This window comes from Phalacrocorax carbo, chromosome 1 (assembly GCF_963921805.1).
Source record: "Phalacrocorax carbo chromosome 1, bPhaCar2.1, whole genome shotgun sequence".
NCBI classification, from domain to species: Eukaryota; Metazoa; Chordata; class Aves; order Suliformes; family Phalacrocoracidae; genus Phalacrocorax; species Phalacrocorax carbo.
The window spans coordinates 131,264,182-131,284,741 of record NC_087513.1 but is presented as its reverse complement, the minus strand read 5'-3'; the positions used below and the strand labels follow the sequence as shown (position 1 = coordinate 131,284,741).

Below are 20,560 nucleotides of genomic sequence, written 5' to 3'. Positions count from 1 at the left end.
TATACTTCTGAAGAAAACCCAAACCTGACTTCAGTTGTCCTTCTGTATACCCTAGCGGTAAAATTGCAAGCCAGTAGGTTGGTAAAGCAGGCCTGTCAAATCCTGACTATAGGATGACTGGAGCAAGTAGTTCCAGGTTTACCATGGAATGGACAGCCATGGGAGGTTGTCATAGCGGTTTAAAGCCTCATTGATGGAGGACCTGATCTAGTGTAAGCCTTTGGGTAATGAATGCACTATGGGGGAAGCGGGCAGGTTGAAGCAGTACACTGCTGCAGGCAATTGAGTGTATGCTTGGCAATGACAGCCCTGCTAGAAGAGAACAGCAATAGTTGGGTTGGGGTTTTTTTTTAATTTGTGCAGCTTATGGAAGTTTTTTTCTCAAGTCTAAGTTGAGGTTACAGCCTTAGATGTGAATTGCATTGAGGCAACTGTCTTTTCTCCCCGTGATTTTCTGACACAAACACAAAAGTGAACTCTGATATGCCTCCTTCTCTTTGTACTTGGCACTGTAGGTAAGCTCTAAAACACATAATGGCATAATTAAACTTCACTGTCTGTTTGGGAGTAAACCTGTTCTTTTTATTGCTAGTTTCTGCTCTGTTCCTCTGCTAGGTTGCCAATTCATGCCTTAAAATATTGCTTAAATCTCTGAAAAGTGGTGTTTATTCTTAAGAAATCAGAACAGCAGGAGTATTGGTGTGATGGCATATCTGTGAGCAGCAGACTTAATAGCTCTTTGATTATCTTCAAATCCTTTATTTTATAGATGTTTGACATCATACATGGCTTTCCATTTGAAATAAAATCTTTGCTGTGAAAACAATTTGTTCAACAGCAAAATCATAGATCTTTGGAGACTCCCTGAGTAAGAGTATCAAAGAAAACAACTGTCTAACGTGAAAAATAACTTTGTCCTGAATCTCCTTCAGATGCGCCTGTCTGTTTTCTGTAGAAATGCACCCAAAAATTAAGAGGCTGGACTGGTGTCACTGCTTTTTTTAATATTATTTCAGATGGCTAAACAGAATTAACATGCTTGCTGCTGGGTATGCAGAAAGAGAGAGGATCAAACAAGAGCAAGGTAATGTGGTGTTATTTTGCTTTCTTCTGTCAGTTCTTATCACCAGTTGATCTGTTCTTTTTTTCCCTGCTGTGTATCAGGCCTCATTCTCATCAGCTGAAAGCAATTCACATATGAGTATCAATGTTGTTGCTTTAGAGAATTTCTTCTCTCTCAGGGGTTTTGATTAGCCCCTTCAGATTCTGGTTCACAGACGCTGGATTATTTCTGACAAGGCCACAGAAGGTAGCCAAAAGTGGCAAATGTACTGCCAGTAAGTTCTGGTACATGATTCCAAGGAGTCTGTGTCTCCCGTCAGAAGAAACTTAAGAATCTGTAAAGTAAAAAAAAAATTTTAAACGTTGCATTTCATGTTTGAATTCACAGGATGCAGGAATGTATGCAATTGGTGTCAAGAGCAAAACCATTCTTCTAAAGCCTGTTGACATAATTAGATTTCCCCTAAAGACTTTAATTTTAAGACCATTTAATTTTTTGTGATTTCTACTGTTTTCGCTATATTGAGGTGTGTGTTAAAGCCCTGTTGGCATTTCATTTGGAGTTGCAGGCTTACGGCATTTTACATCTGTTCATTTTTAATGTCTAATATGTCATGGGTTTAAAAAAGTGGCATATATAAAACAATTAGTTGCTTTGCTTTAGTTTGCTGCAGTAGAAATCCTGTTTGCAGGCAGGAAAAAGAACGGGTCAGACCTCAGTTCTGTTGGGGAGGTTCGTTCCCAGAATTGCCAGTGACATGGATCATGGATCCACAGAAATGTTCTTATCCAACTAGCTGTTTGGCAATCAACTGGCTTTTGAATCCATCCACTTTTTTACAGATGTACCTCGTAGCAGGCACCAGAAAATTGCAGTGGTCATGATGATCCTGAGCCTATCCAGATGCCTGTCTGCCTGCTGCCCACTAGGTCAAAGTCTCACTTCTTAATTCTGTGGCTCTGCAGCCTTCATCAGTAAGGTTCTGTCTTTTGGCCCAAAAAGGTTATAGGTTGGAGCTGCAGCAGCAATGTATTTAATCTAGTCTTTTCTTTACAAAGACTATATTTCGAACCATTTTTCAGGGACAGTTGTGTTCAAAAGGCTATCACTAGACTTCAAAAATTGCCATATGGTGTCCTCCTTGTCCCCCAAAGTCATGATTCTGTACCAACCTATGAAGCAGCAGCCTTAGCCTTGACCTTCTGGTCTGATACCATGAGGAGGAAGATGTGCATGGTCTGTCTCTTTGCAACATGTTGCTGTGGTACCATTTTCCTGGGAGATACTGTGCAAAAAGCTCCTTTGCTCAGTGAGAATCTAGGGTGACTTTGACAGCCAGGTAGAACCATCAAGAGTGTAGGATATTCTGTAGTAGTAGAAGATTAAAAGACAGTGTCAGAAAATTATATCTGCCTTGGTTGGGGAGGAGGAGGGGCAGGGCTGATCCCTTCTCTCTGGCAACCAAGGACAGGACCCGAGGGAATGGCAGGAAGATGTGCTGGGGGAGGTTTAGGTTGGATATTAGAAAAAGGCTTTTCACCCAGAGGGTGGTGGAGCACTGGAACAGGCTCCCCAGGGAGGCTAGTCACGGCGCCAAGACTGACGCTATTCAAGAAGCACTTGGACAACGTACTCAGAGACACGGAGTGAATTTTGGGGTTTTCCTGTGCAAGGACAGGAGTTGGACTCAGTGATCCTTGTGGGTCCCTTCCAGCTCAGGAGATTCTATGAAGAAAACAACTTCTATGAAGATTGCCTCCCCACAGAGCATCCTGGAGGGATCAGCCTGGGGTTGAAGAGCAGTGGCTTACAGCATACTGCTATAATTTGGTGGTAGCAGCATGCATAGAAAGGTTTTTTGGGCGTTCTGTTATTTTCACACGTAACTAGGTTGTACCTGCTGTTGCCTCAATTCTAATCTTATCTTCCAGTAAGTGCAGCTGCTTATCCTGAGAGTGTTGTCCACACCCTGTTTTAGTCTGGTATGGTCCTTGGCACAACACGTCATTCACAACACTAGGCCGTCTGCATTCACACAGCCCAGGATAGCAGCACCATGCTCACTGTTCTTCCAGTCATGTTCTCAGTGCCTCACCAGACTTCAAAATCAGTTTGGGAATCTGTACTCCCCAGGCAGCACTACAATAACCAGTTTGGAGGGACCTGCATACCATCTGTCACTGTTTGAAGAGGCTGTGAACAAACTCTGCATCTTGGAGTCTTCTAGGAAATCCTCTGTCTTAGCATTCAAAGCCAAATTCAAAGTTTTATTGACAGCAGGTTGGCACTAGAATTACAATAATGTGGGACAGTAAAGAAAAAGGTGTACGAACAGTTACACTAACACTGTCCAAGTGCACAATTGCAGACATGATACAACTTTCAAACTCCAGATGGATGTGGAGAAATATTTTTGCTACCAAGCAATCACAGAGTAATAAAACAGCAGATGATCCAGCTCCTAGACATGAGATCATGTGCATTCAAGCCTCATGTTACCTATTATTAAAATATCTCCCTATTGAAGATAATCAGCGAGACCCCACTTACTACAGAAATTATATCCCAGGCACTGACGGAGCTCTTTATTACCACTCTAATGCCATTCACGCAGATTGGTTTATCATATACAGGTAGGTAAAACTATATCCTCTTTGTGTTGCTTAGTTGTCTTAGTGTGGGAATCAGTATCACATTCCCCCCTTGCTGTCGTACAGTATTTTTATGCCTCTGGTGATTATCCTTGGCTCCCAGCACAAAGTCTGTTAAATAGCTCAGTAGTGTCCCTAATTAGCAGAGGCATCAAGTTAGCAAAGTAAAACCTCTCACTTCAAGCATTTTTGCAATTATAAAAAATGTGAAGCTGGAATTTTCTATATTCAGTGACTATGCCAATTGTTATCTACATATTTGATTTTACAAAAGGTCTTTTATTTCTTTTCAGTTCCGCCCTTTACAGCAAAGCTTTGTAATACCTCTGAAACAATTCAACAGTAGTTGTCAAACCTGTTTCAATTAAGAGCTGAATGGTTCGGAATCTAAAGTGCATAAATATATTTCAAGTGCTTCAGAGATGGACGAATCACCAAATTGTGGGTGTACTGCTGAATACAATGTCACATTCTGTACAGAACAGTTTTATAAAAATACCATCAAATTACTGTACTAAATACGATGAATGTTAGCAATGTGGCAAGGGGCTTCCTTGGATGGAGAAGTTATACACTTTCCAGTCATATAAAGTCAGAGGAAAAAATACTTGCTTATATAAATGGAAAATATGTAGTCAGCAAATGGCAGATCAGTGTTAGTTTATATATAATATATGCAGTCTGCTGCTCATTCAGAAAGCTTTCAAGATATGCCCAATGCATTAAGCTTGTCTGTCACTGAATTGGACAAAATCTGCAGAGGGAAATACAGCGACTGTTTGACAGCATTATGCACATTTTAGATAGACTCTAATAAGTCAGTTGCCAAAAGCAGAACATTTTTAAAAATTGTTGGGAGGCTATTTTCATACATTTCATCTGGAAATTGACCCCCGTGACTGCAGAATTTTTCTAGACAAGCTGTAGGTTGCCAACAGAATTCCCTGCCTGAGGTAAGGTGTGCAAAAACGTGATCATACTGTGCTTTATTGTATGTGGATTTGACAGCAAGAACGTCTTTGTATTTTTAGCCAAAATTGGAACCTGCAGTGAGGCTGCAAAATTTTACTTTCAAAATAAACAGTTGAGCTCCAAGTCTGAAGAAATCTCACTGAGTGATGCAGTTCTGACAGGCCTCTCACCACACGTCACACCATTAGGCTTTGCTGGAAATAGGAACAAGCATGCTTATATGCCAATATTTTCAGGTGTTTTGAGTTGCTGGAAACAAGTTTTCTTAAAACTATGAGTGACTTAAAAACGAGGTTTCTCTGATTTAGTCTTTCATTCACCAAAAACACATTATTTGCAGATTTCTAGAGATAAAATTTTTTGAAATTTTTTATTTCATAGTCCTGAAAACTTTATTTATGCTATTTATTATACCATTTGAAGATAATTTCTCATCTATAAGCTTGCAGGAAGGAAATCAAAAGATCCAGAGTTAAAACAGCGTTCTTACTGCTTGGAAAAAATTAATAGCTAAATAAGGCTTCCCCCACCGTTACTACAATCTAAAAATATACAGCATTTTAGGGACAGCTCTTTAAAGATGGTGTCATTTTAAGGTAGGTTTTTGTTTTAAATCTTGAATAAGATTAGGTATGGTAGGTCATTAATCGTACAATACAATAATTGTCACTTGGATTTTTGGTTTAGATTGTTTATGAAGCAACAATCAATCTTTTTCTCCTCATCTATTAAAGTAGTAAGTCATGCAGTTTATTGAACACTTACTAGGCAAAGTGCAAATTACCTGTGATTAGTCTGTGAATAGTCTCAGCTAAAGTGGCCTGTTGTACCATGATTTACCCAAATACTAGAAGGTAACATGGTCAGAAACAAAGTGACATCAGAAATGTTTGCATAAGTCTTACAATGTGGAGGAATGTCGAAGTTACCCATCTTGAACTGAGTTGGCAATTAAGCCGTTTTCCTTTGTAAGTTTGAATATTTTGAATAACTTTTGAATATTAAAGTCTGGTGTCCATTTAGTTAGATGTTCTTCTGCTTCAAAAATATTTGCAACAGAATAAATATGAATTCCCATGTGGTACGTTCCTCCATGTGTTTCCCCTTTGACCAAGGTACCAAACACATGAAACGTGCTTGACCAAAACTTGATTTCCTGACAAATCAAACCTCACATCCCATTAAATTTGACCCACAAGTTCTGTTTCCTTTTTGTTTTCTCATCCATCTTTTGGAACTCTGGGCTTAAATATCATTGTCGTATTTTTCCTTGCCATATCACTTTACGTTCTTACACGGCTAACAGGGCAGCAGCTGTTTTATGAAGCAGATATATGATATAAAGTTTTTCTGTCATATTTAAATGCAGCTGTTTGTTATTAGAAATTGAATTTAAAAGCTTGGGTAACTGGTATTATACAACAGAGAGAATGGATAAAGAAATAACATTGATCAGTCATGTGTGCAATAACCACTTGTTTGGTTTGCCAGTTGGTGTTAATTACATTTGTTAATGTTATTTGCAGTGAAGACGACTTTTGCAAGTTACATTTTTCATCTTTTCTATTAAAAAAATACTTTCAGTGTTTTTCAGTCAATATATGTCCAATCATTATTATTTTAATGGCTGTATAAATATTTGATACTTGTATTAGGAGTATTCCATATACATGTATTTATACAGTGTGTACAAGAGTTAAATTTGTGGCTCTTTTGCAGGTTGTTTAATATCTCTGCAATGGGGCATTAGACTTAGTATACCCCATAATGTTTTTCAATTTTCCCTCTTCAGATTAAAGCAATTTTAAATTACAGCAGCTAACGTTTATAGAATCAGCATTGACTGGTTTGACTCTCAGTAATACTAAGGATGGAGTTTCCAGTTGCTTTTGTGAAAGTGAGTCTCTTGAGTATCAAAATGGTTGGTAGTTTTTCATCTGATCTGTATGTAACTTGTAGATTACTGGAGTGAGAGTGACAAGGAGGAAGCCGACACTCCATCGACACCCAAACAAGACAGCCCACCGCCCCCATACGACACATACCCACGGCCTCCTTCGGTAAGTCACCTGCAACTGTGTACAGAAATGACTACATAAAGTGTCACACTTACCTACTTTCCCGCTTAAAAGCATGCGCATGTGCACATTAGGGCACTCTCCAGTATATTTTTTGAGTCAGTACTTGACTTCAGGCATCTCTTAAGTAACATTTCCACTGGTGCATAGAGGATACAGATTTGTAATCGCAATTGCTGTACAAAATGGATTAAGTTGCAGAATTCTTTCTTCCTGTTCTTTGTTCATGATGGACCCCTACTCATCCATACAACCCCTCATCACCCCCTTTTCGTCTTCACTGACAAAATGTTGTTACCTCAGTAACAGCACAGATTCTCCTCTAAGGCACAATAGTTGTTCTGTGAAGCTTTACAGTAACAAATTACACTTGAATTTCCACAGAAATGCCAACATAAAAATGTCTCTCATATCCCAAAAAGTGATACCAGTTGTTGCGTTGTTGTGAAAAAGTAGGATTGTCTATGAATTAGAACAAAAGGGGATTTGTTTTTATTTTCTTCTTGAAGCATCTGTTGGTATAAAACCAGAGTATGGACTTCGACCTTATTCTGCTCTAGCGATTTTAATTTTCGTGTCCATAAACTCAGACAATGTTTACTAATACATCTTACTTGAATACAGTTTTTAAAATGCAAAAATGGGGATTGAAAAACTGGGAAAGTCTGGGGAAGGAGAATGTTCATGTTTAATTCAAATGCAATAATTTATCTTCCAAAATCACAGATCTTTGAGTTGCACTGAAACACTGCAAAGACAAAGACAAATTTTTAGCAAGATAGGATGACAAGAGGCATTTGGATGACATTTTTAAGATTTTTAATGGACTAGGCACATCTCATATGTCTTCCGTAGTGCCATATTCTGCAAAGTTTTCTGTAAGTAATTATGTTGGCTTATTTTAAAGACTAAGGGACATAATAAGGGTACTTATTATGACTAAGTATAAGTATTTGGCCACAGGTGTGAGATGTGTAGATGTGTGCATGCCTTAAAGTTAGGAGCAGGGCAGGTCAATCAGGTAAGTTTGTGCCTTCATTACTAAACTGGGTACCGTCAGTGACAATGAAAAGTACGCGATTATTACTAGCAGTAGGTCTTGGTCTACATTGATCTGAAGATTGCTCCGTTGCTGACATTGTAGATGAGCTGCACAAGCCCTTATGTGGAGCCAAAACACAGCCGACTCTCATCCACGGAGACCTCCCAGTCGCAGTCATCACACGAAGAGTTTCGCCCAGAGGTGGTGGGGAGCGCCACCGACTCGCCGGTGCGCAAGACGGCGAGCCAGCGGCGCTCCTGGCAGGACCTCATAGAGACGCCGCTAACGAGCTCAGGACTCCACTACCTGCAGACGCTGCCGCTGGAGGACTCTGTCTTCTCCGAGGCGGCCGTGGTCTCTCCCGAGCACCGGCGGCAGTCGACCTTGCCCACCCAGAAGTGCCACCTGCAAGACCACTACGGCCCTTTCCCCCTTGTGGAGGGTGAGCGGATGCAAGTGCTGAATGGGAATGGGGGAAAGCCCCGAAGTTTCACTCTGCCTCGGGATAGCGGCTTCAACCACTGCTGCCAGAGCCTTTCAGTCGGTGCCACTGATCACCATGAAGAAGTACAGCAGAAGGAGGTGGAGGAGGAGGAAGAGGAGGAAGGCAAAGCAGCAGAAGAAAACCAGGAAGATAAAAGTAAGTATGGGATATTTCTGTGGCTTTTCAAGAGTCCTGTTTGTGTAACATAGAGGTTGTTTTTCCTTTTTTCTGTCAAAATACCCCAACAGTCTTTCAATATCCTCCATGTTTTACAAGGTCCACCTTGTCACACGCCTCTTTGATCTGCCTTATGTATAAGGCTTAATAGTCAGAGTGCTGCACTACCTCTCACAAACGCCAGACACTTCCCCATAGGCTGGTCACCAGTTACCTCCTACTAGTAATTCTCAGTTATAAATGGATTTTGCTCCCATGCTTTCTTCACACTTCCACTTGGACACTATCCTCACCCACTGACACATGTACGTCTCAGGACATACTTTGTAAGATTTCCAGCCAACCCCATCTGGAGTGCAGCGTCAGGCTGTGATTGTGTAGTATCCAGGCAGGCAGATCACAAGACGGCCCAGCAGCTGTAAGAAGTTGAAAAAGAGAGTATATTTTCCTCTGTTCCTCCCCTTGTGATTTATAGAGAAGTTCAAAAAACATTTCAAACAAAAATGTTAATACAGAACAACTATGTGACCAGCGGGGCTTTAAAAAAATCATAACATGGAGTATCTCTCTCCTACATGGCACATTAACTCCATAGACATTAGTGCTACTTGTCAAAAATAATCCAAATAAACAGGGATTGGAGAAGGTCCTTGCTCCTCCTGAACATCTAAACACATTTCTGTGTCTGTTTCATGCTCTGTCCTTCACTGTCATTTATGGAGCTTCTCAGCATGTGTTGCTAACAAAGTTAAGTTCACTCCCAAGTTGTAGGGTCAGTCAACAAAGTCTGCAGCCATGAACTGTGGGGTTGTGCTGCAATTAAGTTACCTGTAGTAACAAGGAAGGCAGGATAATCCCTGCAGCTTTCAAAGAGTCTATGCTTTCTGGTTCCTTCATATTCAATTTTTTTCACTGCAGTAAAGGAGTGTAAAAGTGGTAAAGATATAGGGAAGGGTAACGAAAGCTTTGGATAATTAACTACCTACCTAAGCTAATTCATTAAGGTTAGCACCTTTGTTGAGCATTAAAATTCATGTGGACATTATTTAATCTACTTGTGAGACATCAACAGTTTTCCATTGCCCTTATGCTTTATTCAGGAGGTTCTAAACATCTCAGACTCTTGCCTTTGACAAAACTGTGATTTCTTTTGCAGCTATTAAATTTGATGCCATTAAAAATGGCACGATTTCAGTTGCGTTCGTGCATGACACTTTCCAAAAAAAATGTATCTGTATTAGGGTAATGTTAGTCTGTGAAATGTCTAATTAACAGGGTTCAATTTCATCAACCATGCAGAGTGTCTTATCCTATTTTTAGCCTTCAGTTTTGGTTTTCAAATGGTTTTTTACTGATAGCAATAAAAATATATTTTTTAAAAAATCTCACAGTCAATGAAAAGGGTCAGGGAGACTTCCCACTGGAGTCCTGTGCTGTTTGGGCATTACTCAGAGATACTGTTGCAAGGCCTAAGCTGTTAGGTGTTTTAAATCTCGGTTTTAAGGCTTTCGGTTCCTGGTTGTAACATTTTATAGCATACAATACTAATAAAGGGCTAGTGCTTGATTTAACAGACCAGAACTTGGGCTTTTCTCCACCAATTTCCTAAAAGGGAAAAAAGAGTTTAATTTTTTAAGTGGTCTCCCTGTATACTTTTAGTTTGGGTGAAGAGGTTTTCTTGGTTGAAGCTTTAACAGGAGATTGTTTTTGAGACATTAACGACCAGCTAGACAAGTAAAGTGCTCATGATGAATTATTGACCATGAAATTATAAAACCAGAAAGAAAATACTGTTTAGTCTGTCGAAGAGTTTAAGTGTTGAATTGCCTGTTGCTATGGATGCAATGTTCTGTTTGCAATGCTGGCTTTTTCCAGTGCCCTTACCAGTAAAAGGCAGGAGGGCTTTCATGCAAGCAGTGTTCTTAGTGCAAAAACCCAGTTTCTGAGCTGAGAGATTTGCTTATAACTGCTAAGTCCGCTAAGAGGGTGGGTGCCCTTGTGCGTGCTACATCATTGTCCCCCTCGCCTCCATTGCTCCGGGGAAAAAGCCAGCAACTGGCTGGAGAAAGGGAATCCCCTCCCTTTTAGAAATGTTTTAACCTCACCTTGAACCTTCCCTGATGTGGTATCAGATGAACCTTTTAAATGTATTTATTTGCCTTACACATTCATGATCCTGACATAGTTCTGAGCTCTTGGATTATTATATATGTTCTTGTGTGTACATGTATGTGTTTTAAAGCTTAATCATGCCTATTGCTTTTGGGTGGGACAAGGAGCGCAGCTCCTTTGCAGTTGTTGCTGTACAAGTCAAACATCATTGCCAAAAGTTTGTTTTCTCAGCTTCTTGTTTTTACATTCCCTCTTTTAAAACCTCCTGAGTTTAAATCAAATAGTAAAATGCACCCCTGTTTCTTCCAACTTCGGTTGCAAAATTGTTGTCAAATAGCCACACCACAAACTAGGAGCTCCATGCTTTTTTTTCAGATGCTGTCATAAGCTGCTACAGTTTAACATAGTTCTGTTGACTTTCTACTGAAGCTACACTGATTTGCAACAACTAAGAGTCTGCTCTGTTAATCACTACTTTATGCCTTAAATAGTTATTGCAAGATTTTACTGATGCTGCAAGTAGTTCCGTATATCAGCTCTGCTGTAATGTCTAGATATCTCATGGTAAACTGGAAATATGGGTTGTCCTTCCCTATGTTTATCCATTAGGATCTAACTTCGTTGTGTGTTCAGTTGCTTCTTTTTGTCTTGTTGTATCACATTAACATTGCACTGCTAATATTTGATGGATTGTTTTACTTCCCTAATTAAATCAACTTTTGTGTAAATCATTTAGATGTTCCATATTGACACCGTCCTGTAATGGTCTCTTGCTTTGTAATTGAAGAGGACTTTCTTGTGGGATATTTGTGTTTGTCCATGTGTTTGGTCCTGAGGCTATGAAAATGGCAAGCATTCCAACCTGTGGCACCAAACATCCTTCTGGCTGTGTTGTTTGGAGACGGCTTGCACATGGGGAGCAGGTCAATGGCTATGGCACAGTGCGTTGCGTTTCTGTGACTCAGTTGTGACGGACAAGTTGGGCCTCTTCAGGTTTGTCTTCTGTTAGTGGGAGGTAATAGAAGAAGAGAGCTGCGCAGCATGGCACTGTCACCCCCTTCTCCTCCATCCCCACTGCTGTCTGCGCTCTCGGTGTGTTGGCAGATTTCACCACTTAATGCCAAAGAACACTTCCAGGATCTTCTTGGGAGACTATTTCCAGGTTTTGTCCCAGGAAAGCTTGCTTCATTTTTTTGCTTTATTTTTGAAAGTATTTTTGATGGTGATTCCTTCATTTTCAAAGATTTCTTTGGTCTGTAGGAAAGTAACAGGAATGACTAAGTGTTCACCATTTAATAGAAGCAGATACTAGCTCTCTACAGAGTGTAGTGGCTGTAGATCCTGCCAACTTAGCCGTAGAAAAACCTGCACCTTTTTTCCATACTCCGTGAAAAAGTCTTTGGAGAGCAGTAATATCCGTGGGAGTCTCTGATGCTGTCAGCTGCCCAGACAGTGCTGGGGCAGGAGCTCTGCTGCTGGCTCCACGTGCTGCGGGGCTGGCCAGAGCAGTATAGACACACCTTCCAGGGAACTCACACCTGGGACCTGCAACCACTGTTGCAAGAGCTTTCCACTGTGCAGGGCCTGCAAGGTTTCTTCCGGAATATGGATAGAAAAGCATTGCTGTCTATGTTCAAGTTTGAAAAGGTATTTGGAGCAGGAAGAAATCACTTAGACTGTCTTCCCACTGTTCAACCCCATTTCCTTCTGCATCATATCTCACCTCTTCATTCTCTTGCTTCTGCAAGTTTTTTGTCCTTTTCCTGCACTCTGAGTGCCTTAATTCCTGCTGACGTGTTTTAGGATGTTTTTGTTGCTACCCCATCATCATAATCTTGGAGTATCTTCTGTAGAGGGTGGACAACTATAACAAAGCCTTAAATAGATTTCAGTAAAACAATGGCTGTCCTTTTGGGGCAACTGAAGGGGGGGGCCCTTTGTTTGCTGCATTGATTTTTCCCCCTTGGAGTGTTGCATCTCATAGATGCAACAATGTTCCATGTGTGACTTGTGTCACCTTGAAAAGATTTTGCAATATTTCTTAAGCCTGGGAACACTCAAATGTATTCCCTGGCATTTTGCTCCATCACCCCAAGCCCTTGTTCAGGTTTGCAACATCTCCCAGCATCCCATGTCCCACAGGGTCTAGTGAGCGCTGTCCCAGAGGAACACGATAGCCTCATGCTCCAGCCTCTGAAACTTGGCTTTTTACCTTAAACCACTGAAGACACTTGTCAAAGGCCAGAGCATAAGCTGGTGCTGGCATTTTGCAGCTCAGAGAGCTATCCAGATCCTGCAAAGGACTCCAGGAAAGCTCCCCTTGATGTTAGCGCAAGCTAGTCGCTGAAAGAGATGTCAAATGTCTGCTTGTGCTGAGGTAACAAGCCTGAGACTTTTTTCTTTTTTTTTTTTCCCAGTAGAATAATTAGGAACCAGCAAGAGAATAATATGAGATATGGAAAGCAGTTTTCCCCACCCCACCCACCAGTCACAGAAATGAAACTCAAGGTGGTAGTGCTATTACAAAATCAGACAGATGGGCTTAAGGAGTCCCATGACCAGAAACAAGTAGTGTGTCACACACTGTGCCCAAGAAAGTGTACCTGTGGGACATCCTAGGCAGCGTTTGACTTCAAGAAAGAGTTTGCATTAGTAAAAAATATACTCTGAATAAGGTCAAGTATTTAAAATTCTGAAATACAGGTACAGGGAGGCTTGCCTCTTTTTAACGAGAGCACTGTGGTGTGCAGGACAAATGGTTATCTCTCAGAAAGATCAATGTTTGCTAATTAAGCACTACATTATGAAGTGGTAAACTGTGTACCACTTCTAGGATTTGCTTCTCTGCCTTTTGGATAGTGTCTTTCCACTTTGGCAGGGTTTAGGCAACAGTGAAATGTGGGAGTCACAATGAATGATACATAAAGCCTGGATTGCAGGCACTGCATTTGATGGTGATGTGTGTCTGTAATTAATAGGGCGGTTTGCTTTTCTGATAGCCACTTTACATTTTAGAGAGGATACTGTTAGTGGTGTCCTGTCGTCTGACCACCTAGCTAGTTTTATCTCCACCAAGAGGCAAGGGAGAGACCATTAAGATACCATACCACCCCCTCTGGAATTACTCAGGTTAGTAAAGGTATACAAGCCTGGTAGTGTCTCAAATAAGCGGAACTATAAGAAATGACAGGTAATGTTTCACATTAAAAATATTCCTTATGAGGCTGGTGAATAGCATGAAGTGCAGCACCCTCTGGGACACTAAGGAGGATGTTACTCTAACTTACTGCATCCACTATCAGTCCTGTACAAACCAGAACATTTGCCAGCGTCGGGGCTTTTTTCGCTTGGCATCCTTCTGGGCAGCACAGCCCGTGCCTGCTCAGACACTGAAGTAGGCTAATGAAGTGGCTCCTTTTCTGAGCTTTGTTTTCATGATCTGATTTTTCACATCTAATTCCCATTTGAGCTTTCCCGTGGCACCTGACTGGGCGTTTGCGCTCCTGTGGGCTGAGGACCATCAGCATTTCGTGCCTTGTCTACCTACAGGAGGCCTCCCTCCCTCCCACTGCCTCCGAGGTCCTAGCTTTGCTGTTAACTCAGAATGAGCATGCCTTAAAATAGTGCCTGGTTATGTTCAAAAATATGACCTTAAGCCTGTTAGTTTATAGGTAAGTGGCTAGGCTGCACTGCTTCGGTATGGATTGTTTATATATTTACAGATAAATTTTCATCACTGGCTTACAGTTTCAGGTAGGAAGGAATTGTGGAAAAGCAGACCAATACAGTGGCTGCTGTACCACCTGGTCTGCTTTTCAAAGCAAATGCATTATGTACAAAATGTCTGGTGGAATGGCATGTCTTCACGTACTCTTTTTTTTTTTTTTTAACTAAACCATTTAGCGCTTTATTTGTCATAAGATCCAGTGAGATCCTATGAGAGCTGTTACATTTCAAAATGAATGGGTGGGAGGACAGCATCGTTGATAATCTAGGTTATGTCAGGGTAAATTTTTTATTCTTGTTAAATTTTAAGATACATGTTTATCTGAATAGGAATTTCTATAACCTTCCAGAAGCAACTGCATATTTAGGAAAATTGTCAGCCCAAATGAGAGTTGCTTAATTATCTTCTAGCTGCCATATATGCATCTATGTTATAAAAAAGTGTTTTATACTATTTATTATATTAAAAATATATTGATATGAAGACTGACTTGAACAAACAAGTACTGGGAGTAGGTATCTTTCTTTCAGAGCATGTTCTTTAATTCAAAATTTAAACTTTATAGAATAAAGCTTTTCCACTTCTCGTATGCAAAAGAAACTTGATTATAGAAGTGGGTTTGTATTCTAAATAAAAATGATGGGATACAAAACCTCTGTATTCTGATTTTACATTTCAGTTTGAGGAGAAAAAATTGCCTGCAGTGTTTGAAAGCCAATTATTGAATCATTTACTGAGTAGCAATTCAGAAAGCAATATGGACTGTCAACAAAATAAAAGTAGTTTAATTTTATGCGTGTTAGTGGTTTTACATATGAATGCATTTTACCCACAAATATGCTGTTGCCACATTTTACATTTTAATAGTTTTCCATTGCCTGTGCTGCTAAAAATGCAAAGGAGAGGTGAATTCCTACTCTTATTTTGGTTTTAATAGGTTTGGGTATCATTGCCAACAAAGGTCATCTGCTTTTGCCTGAAATATATGGATTAAATCGTCTTTTTACAAGCAAAAAAATGCACAAGAGAATTTCTTACATGGCCATTCCTATAAACTACTTTTTTTGCAAAGGATCCTCAATTCTGTTACTAAGTTGGTGGCTGTCAATGGAGCTGTGCTACCAGAGGCACCTTTGGGTTAGGCAGTAGAGCAAGGAATCTATGGATGTGAGAGTATATTTCTGTTTTTTCCTATGTTCTTCATTACTCCTCTTGCTAAGTGTTATGCAACCAGTCTGGTTTGCCTTTAGTTTTTCCATTTGTTGTTGTAAGCAAGCTCTGTCCCTGCTGCTGCTTGTCTGAGTCTGGCTGCAGAGATGCTGTCCTTGGAAAAGACAACTCATAAGTGGCAGACCACTTCCCAAGCGGTACAGGGAAGACAGTTCAAGCCCTCAAGGGCTCTCTGTTCACCATACTGAAGGATATGTGGCTGCTTCCCAGATTGTTGGCCTGTTAATGTCTCAGTAGCAATATAAAAAAGCCTTTTTTGTGCTTGCAGATTCCGCCCCCTCAATTCCAAATGTGCTTTTATTCTGAAGCATAATATAGTCACATTTCTTAAATGAGGACATGTAGCTTTTTTGAAATTATTTTGTGTACAAAAGGGAAAATCAGACTGTTTTTTAATTAAAAATTAACATATAGTTTTCCATAAAAAGAGGGGTTTCCTGCCCCAAAATTTATACTAGTGTTCATTTTGATTTCAAACATGAAAACCATACATTGTTTATAATCATTTACATAAATCTTCTCACTGAAACTCACTGAAAATTGTTTTAAAGGCACTCTCAGATTTGACCACTGCAAAATACATGAGGAAGCCATTTTTCACTGGGATTTTTGCAGAACTGGGATAATTCCTCTTTGAGATGCAGCAGGGACTTAGCCTAATCTGAAATTTTCTAAATGCAAAGGAAACAGACACATACAATGCAAAAAGTGAACCAGTTATTGTGTGCGTGAGAATGTTCTTTCGAAATGTATAATTTTAAATTTTTTAGCTTTTTCCAAAGTTTAAAAAAACCCCAATGCTTTCTCTAATCGGTTGTAATTAAATCAGAAGAATATGACATGGTACCAGTAGGACTGGGAGAATAGAGGAGGACTAAAATCCTTCAGATTATATTTATTACAACTCCAGGTGGTACCATCTGCTGTCTGTGGCTCTAAGGTTCTTTCAAGGCAACTGTTAAAACATATGCAGGGATGAACTTGAGTCAGTAGTGCTTGGGGGGACACGGAAGGGAGGTAGTTTTATTAAACTGCTACCGTGCTGAACTTCTGTAGTGCCATCATGTAAACACGCATTCTTGTTTAATTACTGTTCATCATGGGAAGCAGGATGAGATGTTAAAGCTCTCAGTGCAAACAGTCAGCATCCTGCTAGAATTTTCTTTGTTGGACAGGCAACTCTGGAAAAAACAAATTTGTTACAAAGCAGTTTTGTTTGGTTTAATCTATTTTTTAAAAAGTCTGTTGTGTTCTTGGATTTAAGATTAAATAAATGATGCAGGGCAGTTTTCTGTGAATTTTCTTAGTGTCCCAGCCTGACCTTTCGCTGACTTTCCTTTCCTTTTAGCCACCAGCTGCTGCTCCAGAGGGTCACAGGTCTTGTGTAGGTCATGTGTCCACTCTGCCAGCCCTCTCCAGCTTCCTTGGACACTCTTTGACAGCTAAAATGACACTAGATGCTTGTGTTTTGGCATCTTCATCTCCTTACTTGTTTCCTAAACCTTTCCGCTGCAGAAAGGCAGCATATGTAGGCTAAAATCTTGGCCCTGCCGAATGCTCTGGTGAAGCTGTAAGTGTGCTGCCCATGCCTTGGAGACAGTGAGCTGGAAGTGAATTCAAAGGTTAGCCATATAGCTCTGCCCTCTAAATCTGGAGCTGCTATACCTACCGAATCTGTCCTTGAACACCCACAGTGGTAGGCATTCCTAATTCCCTCCAGATAGTGCTTTTCCTCTTTGCTGTGTTGGAAAGGAATTTTTTTATTTTTGTCCTAATGGATATTGAATTGTTCCCTTAAGCCTAGCATTTCCTTTCCATTATGGCATAAAACCCAAAAATGCTCCATTACTGCAGCTCTTCTTTCAAGCTGAAAGGTTGTAAGGAAGGTTGATTTAGTTTTTCTCACAGTGTTTTCTAGGCTTCTGATCCCTCTTGCTGAGCTTCCCTGGGTTTTCCAGCTGCCTCCCACCTCTTCTGGGATGGCAGTGTCCAACCTGAGTGCAGCACACCTGGCTGAGACCAGGAAGATGGCTTCACCCTGGGTGTTTTATGCATTGTACTGCAATAAGTGTCTCTTTTGCAGCCATACTGTACTTCACATTTCAGTTCGTGCTGAACAGTATCCCAGATGCTTTTCTGCTTAATGGTTATTTTTCTAATTGTAGTGGAGCTAATTATTCCTGTGCCTCTCACATATCCATGTTAAGTAGCTCATGTTAATAAAAACCTCAGGTGATGTAAAATGTCTAACTAATTGGACTAAAGCCAACCAACCAACAAATATGACATTTTGTAAAACTAACAGCCTGACTAGACAAAAAAAATTAAAATTAAAAAAAAAAACCTTACAGACTAACCTGGTGTTTGCCAAAGTCTGTGTGTCTGTTAGCATAGCATCTATCATATTGTTATATGAAATGTGGCAAGGGATTTTATCCCTCAAAATCGTTCCAACTTCTGAGACTGTCCTCCAGCAGTCTAGGAGACATTTCCTCCCACTTTCGGGCTTGTGGATTTTAATAGTTCTATTCTCTTCCACCATCCAGCTCATTAGTGCAGTCTGGGACTGTTTCTGAACACAGGGCAGCCTCAAGAGAACCCCACACAGTGCAGCCATCCCTGTTAACAGGGAGCCTCTGGTGTCTCTTCCATCTGGGCTTGGCTTCTGATACCCTGGATATCAGAGGTGGCTAATGTCACTCACTTCTGGGAGCAGGACTTCTAGAAAGGAAAGATTGTGCCGGGTCTCACATCCGTTCTGCAACTTAATAGCCAAGGAAGATGCTACCTGGAGATAGGTGGGGAACTGAAGGCTCATCTTTTTGTCCCTTGGGATTTCATCAGTCCCTCAGAAGACCTTAACGCTCAAAGTTTATACTAACCATGTGGATTTTATTTGTAAGCTCTTTTGTTGTTTTTCAATATCAAGCATTGCCAGTTCTTATGAAACAAATGTGATAATATGGTACTTTATTTAAAGAAAAAAGAAAAACCCCTGTAATCAGGCAATTTTGCAAGGATGTCAGTTCTCATTAAAGAAAAAAAATAGGTTCCTAGCTTTGTTTTTAAAAATTGCGGTTCAAAATCTAGAAGATAAATATTGTTTGTCTCCTTTCCTGGCCCCAATTTGCAAGTTTTGGATCTTGTTGATGATAGTTAACATTTCCACGTCATTGTACCTAGTGTGGTGCTATTAAATAGGTGATTTCGTGGACAAAGCGTGAAACAAGTTCTCTGCAGGATCTTATTGTATTTACACGAAGAAAATGGCTGCATTTTAAACAGGATGGTCACTTTCCGGCTCCACGTTTTGAGTACTGCTGGCACAAAATAATAACAGCTAATTCTATCTTCTCTTCTGGATTCCAGAGGAATGAACTTTGGCCTTTTGGAATATAAAATACCACCACTGATTTGTTTAAAAGCATTTGAGTTGTTATCACCGTTAGAGAGTGAGGAGAGGGTGCCAAAGAAACATTCATTTAAACCACTTTTCAGCTGGTTTTTGCAATGTTGGTTTAGTCGTGTGAAGATCTACAGGCATCAAGGAGGAGGTGAAATTAAGGAAACCTCACTTGGGAGATTTCTCCTGGTTGTAAATCCAGGGTTGGACAGAGATCAGGCTGCGGCACCGCAAGGCCTAGCCACAGGGTACAGACAGGGAGGAAGTTTACCCTGATCTCTTTACCCAGCAAGACTGAAGAAAATACGTAATAACACTTAACTGGGGATCATCGTGCCTTTAGTTCCAGGTTAAATGGAACTCAGACTTCGAGAGAGGTGGGATGGCTTGGGGGAGGCTCCTGGTACGGCTCCTGGCACCGCACCCGGCCAGCCTTGGCGGTGCCAGAGGCCCATGTCAGCGGCAGCTTGCAGCTAACATGGCGTTCCCTGTATGTGCAAAGCGGTCATTATAGAATACTTGAGAACTGGTGAATATGAGACCTAGAGAATTAGAGAGTATCTTCTTGTAGTAAAAATAGCAAACTCTGTTTTAGACTTCACATAGCAGCATTTTAATAGCCTCTACATTTGGCATTAAAGTGATATCTTTACTGTACTAATGTGAACACTTGAAAACCAGTATGAAAATCATACTTAATCTGTAAAAAGCTTGAAGCTGATTATTCTGAGAATTCTTCTGTTTCTTTCCTCCCTGCTAGAATATACCCTGCCATTTGTTTTCAACTTTTAATTAAGAGAATAAATTTCATTTTCAGGACATTTACTTTTTTTTAAATCAAGCTAAGTACATGCACATACTTTTAGAGTACAACATTTATATTTTTAACTTTAATGTAATGGCTTTAGGGACAACTAGAGTAGCCAGTTTCTGTCTTTGCAGAAGATGGAAGAGAGTACTTTTGTTTCTTTATTTCTGGCTGCGTAAAGAGCCTAGGAAAAATCCCATTTACATTTTATACTCCCACTAAAGAATACTTTTTAAAAAAAAACAATTTTTTTTGCCACTGAGGACTATGCTTTACCTTCTCCAGTGTTATTGTATGATCTTGGTATTTTATGTCATATTTCCTAAGATAGCCTCAAAAGTTTCATGTGATTCTTACAGGGGCTAGCAATACTGATCAATGAATTAGGATAATTTAACCATAACACTAATTTTTTATAGCAAGACATTTTAAAATTATAACTCAGAATTTTGACAGTGGTTTATGAAATGGTGAGACTGAGGAATAAAAGTAAAACTAAAACCAGAAAATGCACTTTAGACATTAGTGCACTATGCATTAATAATTTGATAGTTTCTAAGTTCTCTGCTCATTTTGCTTTTTAACCTTCCACAGTTCAATTCACAAGTTCTGCTTGCAGATATGGCCACCTTATAGTGGCTATCATGAATCTTATAGCATAAACAGGCTATCCTTGCATCTGTGCAAACTCTAAGAAGTTGAGAAATTTGATTCTATGAATGTCTTGCACAGTCTATAAAACATGTGTAAAATGTCTCCATAGTAGAAGAAGAGGAAAAGAGGATGTGTGTTAGTTTTCCTGGGAAAACTTGT

At 40.1% G+C, this 20,560-nt stretch overlaps 1 protein-coding gene across 6 annotated transcripts in view; it reads left to right on the top strand.

The window, feature by feature from the left end:
• CNKSR2 (connector enhancer of kinase suppressor of Ras 2) overlaps positions 1 to 20,560 on the top strand; it is a 225,188-nt gene that overhangs the window by 173,883 nt on the left and 30,745 nt on the right. For all 6 annotated transcript variants that reach the window (XM_064474342.1, XM_064474359.1, XM_064474335.1 and 3 more), the window contains 3 exons: positions 1,017 to 1,084; positions 6,646 to 6,746; positions 7,909 to 8,446. In XM_064474342.1, the coding sequence (XP_064330412.1) occupies positions 1,017 to 1,084; positions 6,646 to 6,746; positions 7,909 to 8,446 (707 nt within the window). The remainder of the gene's footprint in view (positions 1 to 1,016; positions 1,085 to 6,645; positions 6,747 to 7,908; positions 8,447 to 20,560) is intronic.